This window comes from Seriola lalandi, unplaced genomic scaffold (genome assembly GCF_002814215.2).
Source record: "Seriola lalandi dorsalis isolate HSWRI2012SDOR001 ecotype SW California unplaced genomic scaffold, Sedor1 jcf7180002054955, whole genome shotgun sequence".
NCBI lineage: Eukaryota > Metazoa > Chordata > Actinopteri > Carangiformes > Carangidae > Seriola > Seriola lalandi.
The window spans coordinates 383,624-389,522 of NW_019525506.1; the positions used below are offsets into that span (position 1 = coordinate 383,624).

The 5,899-nt window shown below is 43.9% G+C and overlaps 1 protein-coding gene across 2 annotated transcripts in view; it reads left to right on the top strand.

Moving 5' to 3' along the window:
* The window catches only part of LOC111645696 (spermatid perinuclear RNA-binding protein-like), an 84,262-nt gene that overhangs the window by 35,615 nt on the left and 42,748 nt on the right, over nucleotides 1-5,899 (top strand). For both annotated transcript variants that reach the window (XM_023394995.2, XM_023394996.2), the window contains exons 2-3: nucleotides 1,449-1,566; nucleotides 4,999-5,225. In XM_023394995.2, the coding sequence (XP_023250763.1) occupies nucleotides 1,564-1,566; nucleotides 4,999-5,225 (230 nt within the window). In that variant the 5' untranslated portion in view covers nucleotides 1,449-1,563. The remainder of the gene's footprint in view (nucleotides 1-1,448; nucleotides 1,567-4,998; nucleotides 5,226-5,899) is intronic.

Here is a 5,899-nt window from a genome sequence, read left to right on the forward strand (position 1 = left end):
AAAGAAACCAGTTTGACTCTCTTCACATATCAAACAGTCAATAGACCGAGTTCGTGTTAGAAACCGTCCACCACACGATACAAAGTCTAATACAGTGTTTGTTTATTTAGAACATAAATTCATACATGATTCATTTTCTGTTATTTATTCATTTAACAATCATTTTTATTGATTCATTCTTTCTCAGCTCAAAAGTCCAATATATTCCATAAAAAATTAAATAAAACGAATAAAACTTTTATTTTTTAGAAAATGGAACTAAAAAATTTTTTCATATTTGACTTGATATAAATTTTCTTCATTTTTATTTTATTGACATCCAGCATCAATCAGACATTTCCACACAAAATAGATATCAGATTTCAAACTGGATGCATCCGGCATGTATTCATGTTTGAATCTCACAGTTCTTCTTAACACTATACACACACATAAACAGACAATGAAAAACAGCCGTGAGCAGGAAGGGAGGGATCATTATTACTGACTCACGTCTATAGGGCCTCACATAATGTTGTTCTCACCATTGTACCAGCCTCAGCAGATATACTGTATATATTCAGATTTAATCCAGTCTGATATTTACTCTTCATATCTTTACTAATTCATCCGTGACACAGCTGCTCACGGTGTCCTGTAGTGGACACATCTGTCCACGTACTGGAGGCTCCAGTTCCAGTGAAGAATACAATTATATGTCAGACAACAGTTTTCTTCCAGCTTTGAGTCGGAGTTTGTGTTTGACTCTTTCCTGTGTCCCTGTGCACAAAGCAGCTGCATAAAGAAAGGCTTCTCCCAGTTTGGTGTGGAGGAGTTTTTACTGGTGTGCAGCCTGTGAGTGAGACCTGAGCAGCCAGCTGAGTGGGATCAAATCTCTGCAGCAGCTTCAACATCTGGAACCAGAGGAGAGGAGGCAGTTAGATCAGCACATTAATGTACATGATGTCACAATCCCCTGGTCAACGCTCAGCTGTCCACATACTTTTGGCCATAGTGTTTCTGGGGAAATGAGCTTCGGAGCAGTTCTTCTGTGGCGGGAAAGTTTCAACAGAATTTAAAGGAAGAAATTCTTCAGCGAAGCTGAAATACAGAAAGTCTGATGTTCCTGAAGCTTTGACGGTTTTTATTCCTCGTCTTTACCATCGAGCGCCGTTCAGCAGATGTTGAGCGAAGACGTCAGGAACGTTTGTGGTTAATTGTTGTGAAATATGAAGCAGAGTGGAAATCTGACGTTTGGGATTATTATTTTAGCCCCACATTTGAAGCATTTAGCTGATGCTCAAACAGAGCAGCTTAGAGTAAGCTTTAAATCCTGGATCACTCGCATTATAAGTAACAAATAGCACAAATACAAAGGTTGAAGCCGTATTGGTGATGTCATATTATAGATATATGTAGAATAAGCTGAAGGTGGGAGTTCATCTGTTTGTTTGATTTTCTTCCTACAGCGAGAGTGTGACCGAGAGGCCGACCGCCGAGAGACATCTGACTGCATGAAGAGGCCGAGTGACGGGACCCTGGTCCTCACCTAGACCTCTCCCACAACCCCCCCACTGCCCGGACATGGTGAGCCTCCTGTACACGTCTGCTGTGTGTGTTTTAGCCTCCAACAGACTCCACACTGAGTCTTATGTGGTGGCCGATCAGGCGACACAATCTAGAGAGTTTTTCGTCTTTCTATTTCGTCCCAAAACCTCCATTTTTGTTTTGCATCCTGACCTGAACTGGTTGAATCTGGAGAGTGTTTCCAGGGGACACAAATCAGTGATGAACCCAGCTGGGACACAGCTGTTGTTCAAAGCTTTGTGACTTTTAAAGTTAAAAACATTGAACAACCAGTAATATTAATAATAATCTTTATTTAAAGAGCACTTTTCAAAAACTATGTTACAAAGACAGCAAAAAAAAGAAGTAAATAATTGTAATAATAATAATCAATAGTCAATATATTTCAAAAAGAAGAAACATTAAAACAATTAAAAGTAATTTTAAGAGAAATAAAACCAGGGAAAACTCTCTAATAAAAGTGTGTTTTTAGAAGAGTCTTGAAGGAGGTTTCAGTCTCAGACTTCGGGCGGATCATTCCTGAACCTCGGGGTCCGACTGGAAATCAGTCGGTTCATCGGCGTTTTGTGTCCCCTGGAAACGCGTCCGATGTCGTCTGTGCTACTTGCAGCGCGTTCCTGTATTTGGTTCTGCTGTGAGTTATTTGCAGCTCGTGCGTTGTCGTCAAACTGATGAAGATGTTTTCTGAATTTGTTTGGCGTTTTGTCTGTTTGCAAACCAGTCTGATTTATAAAAGAAAAGAAAAAATATAAAAGATATATTAGCAGAGCTTCTGTCAGTCCATCAGGAGACGGGGACAAAACCAGCGCAGCGAGACCCACAGCAACATCCTCTACATCGTTTAATCTAAAGCTTGATTTTAATTAGATGAATCCTGTGTGAGTAGAGAAGGTGATGAAGACACAGCACTCATAACAACACCAGTCATCACTTACCTCCGTTTGGAGCAGTTGGTTTACCTTCATCTAAACTACTAAGTGAAGATTTGGGAACGTGATCACATGACTTCCTTTCTCAGGTGTTCATGATGGTTATAAATATTCTGAAGTCTTCTTCCTGTGCCGGTTCTCTGCCGCCTTCGCAGATGCTCGGCTCCCCTCATACACAGTAAACCAGGCTGGTTCCACATCACAAGAACCTGGATGTGTCGGGTCTCATCCTCCCGAGCGACGTTAGAGAGAAAAGAAAATGTTAAAGGAATCATTTCTGATGTGCGTGTCAGATTTAAGTAAATTGCACCCAACGACAAAACCCTGCAATGCAATTAATTAAGTCAGTGAATGTCATTATCCTGTAATTGCGGCGCGAGCTTGAACTCCCAGCTGTCTTGTAGGTAACAAATAAAAGGCAGCAGCCGGATGCGGAGCCGGGCCGGGATCCCAGAATCAGCCGTGAAAGTCTTAATCTTTCATTTAGATCTTGTTAATGTTTGTGTGGACGTCTGTGTGCCGTGGTTGTTGACGCTGCCCACACTTGCTCGCTACACAGCCTCGAATGCCCCCGGCAGTTCAGCGAGAGATTAGCTAGGTCGTGATGAATGACCCTCGCAACTCCAGCACAAGCCCCCAAGACTCGTGGCCATGAATTATTAAAGCAGCATCATAAATAACTCACCGTAATGAGGGGCGCTTTTACTCGCTGCAGGCGGGGAGAGAGGGCGGCTGGGAGAAGAGAGGATCGGAGCTGAAGAGGAAGCGATGATTGAGAGGGATGGCAGTTTGACCTTGGACTGAAAGACTGGCGTGACGCTCGGCCGGAGGACCAATGCACTCAGGCTTGTAAAACACAGCACTGAGCTGGTTCTGCACCTCGGCCATTTCTTCCTCTTCTCCCCTCAGAGAGATGGGCTCTATCCCTGAGTCCATGTCATAAATGTTAATGTTAATTAACGCCGCCTGTATCTAGGCCGCACGCAGACTCGCAGCAGCGCAGGTCGCTTCAGGTGTCGCCGTCGCCGGGCCGACGGCGACGAGAGTCTCTGACTCCGAAAACAAGCTCCTGCGCTCTCAGCGGCTCCTCTCAGGAGGAAGTCGAGGAAAAACAACACGAGGCGTCGAATTTGAAAGAGCAGCGTTCAAGTTCAAAGAAGTTTCTGTGTAATTATCCAGAACGAGAGCAGCTTTGATGATGTGCGTTTGATGATGGACGACAGCAGTGATAATCCTTCTTTACACATAAAATCATGAGATCTGATCAATCAGGACTGATGACCTTTAAAACATGGCACCCGGCTGAACTGGTTCTCTGCCTTAAAAAAGCAGCTGATTATGTGTGAAATGTCTTTATCAAGCACCTGGAGAAAATTGGCATTTACAGTTTATGGCCAAAAGTATACGGACACCCCAACATCGCACACATTTGGTAAAGCTCTTTCTAAAACAGGCATTAATCCACTGTGAGTCTGCCTCGTCATGTTAATCATGATTATTATACTCTGGCCCAACATATGTCTGGGACCTCGGCCCGAGTCTGGCCCATATACTTCCACATCTGGGCAGATTGCAGCTGTTATCCTGCTGTATTGTCTGACAGCCACAAAATTTTCTGTGCGTGTGCCGGAGTTGGTCCAGATGTGGGAGCAGCATCTGACACTCCTGCTGTTTATGGGCCAGAGTCAGGCCCTTCTTGTTTTCTCTCGCCGTAACAATGTCAGCGAACCACAAATTATGAGCCGTGTTTTCCTGTTTTTTGTTGTCAGGGGTTACTGGTCAGCGCAGGTGTCATTGATTGTTACCATGGTAACGTTGGTCTTAGGCGTAAGTTAGTCTGGGGGTGAAGTGTCTAGTTACTTTGTCTTAAAATGAGTGAGAGTTTATTTTTGTGAAGCAGTTCGACTTGCATCAGACTGATCTATGAGCAGAGTGAAGACTGGACCGACACCACAGACCACGTCTTTGTTAGAAGCTTCTTTCAGCTTTTAGATGTTTTCTGACCAGAGATCTGCTCATAGAAATGTCACTGCCATTACCACTGTCAATCAAATATGATCAAACCACACTCACACAGTCCAGGTAAAGCAGGTTAATGGCTGAAGCTATGAACACTCATTTATTTATGACTGTATTTGTAACTTTGATTAGAAAAGAGAGGAAGAGAAAAACTTGATCCAAAGAATCTTTTCAGACACTTGAAAGTAAGAAACGTGCGGCTCTGTTCACTCATTAGGTCAGTACCTGCTCACTGACTGACTGCCAATCATCAGCACTCCCACTGATGACATTTATGCTGATTAGTGGTAAGGCAGAGGCAGACGCATCATCTCAAAGGTCACAAGTTGTAAAGGCCACAGGTTTGATTTCTGCAGAAGCCCGTTGAAGTCCGTCAGCGGACATGTTTCCTCTCTGAACCTGTGATTCATACTGGGCATCAGCATCAAATGTGCCTAAAACAAAATGATAATGTCTCCTCTCCCCCCCTCCAATCTGAACCCAGAGGTCGTTCCGATCGTTTGCAAATGACGACCGCCATGTCATGGCCAAGCATGCCGGCGTCTATCCGGCCCCAGAGGAGCTGGAGGCCGTGCAGTCGCTGGTGTCCACCGTGGAGGGAGCCCTCAAGAAGGTCTCTGATTGGATGGACGGCCTCAACAAATCATCAGGGAAGACCTCCACCAGTAACGAGGCAGGGGACACGGTGGAGGAAGACGCTGCTGAGACAAAGTAGGTCCCTCTGTCTGTGCTCTTGTGTTAGCTGCTGATTAAAAGCGCTGACCCGACTATCAGTCATATGGTTCTGAAAACATCCCTGCTACAATCTTCTTTCTTTTTTTTTTTTACATCGGACTGCTAAGTGTTTGTGTTTCCAGAGCAAGACGAAGTGATTTATTGTTTGTTCCAGTTTATTTCTGTAGCTTCAGGACAAGCCTCGTAAAACTGCTCTCTGCTGTAAATCTGAAATTTACATGTCTGCTGTAAATGTGATGATTGGATGATTAAACAAGCTCCACAAACAGTCATAAACTCTCCACATGTGGCCGCAACGTCCACGCAGAGGCGAAGCGTCTGTGTGGGGGCAGCTGATGTCATTAACACACGACCAGGACTCGGTCCGTTCAGTCATATAATCTGCTCATTCCTTCACCACAGAAAGTGTTAAAGAATTCGATCACTCTAAATTAACAACAACAAAAAAACAACAACTATTTTGTCAATTCCCAGAGTCTGTAAGAAGCCAGTCACGTTCTGCACGACTGAACACGTGGTCATCTGCTGAGTCTGAGTCCATCCTGCAGTAAATCATGACCTCATTCATTTATTTAAGCATGCCCATAGTTTTATTCTTCCATCTAATACAGTGAATCAAACACAGGAATTTAGCTTGTGATGCTGTGATT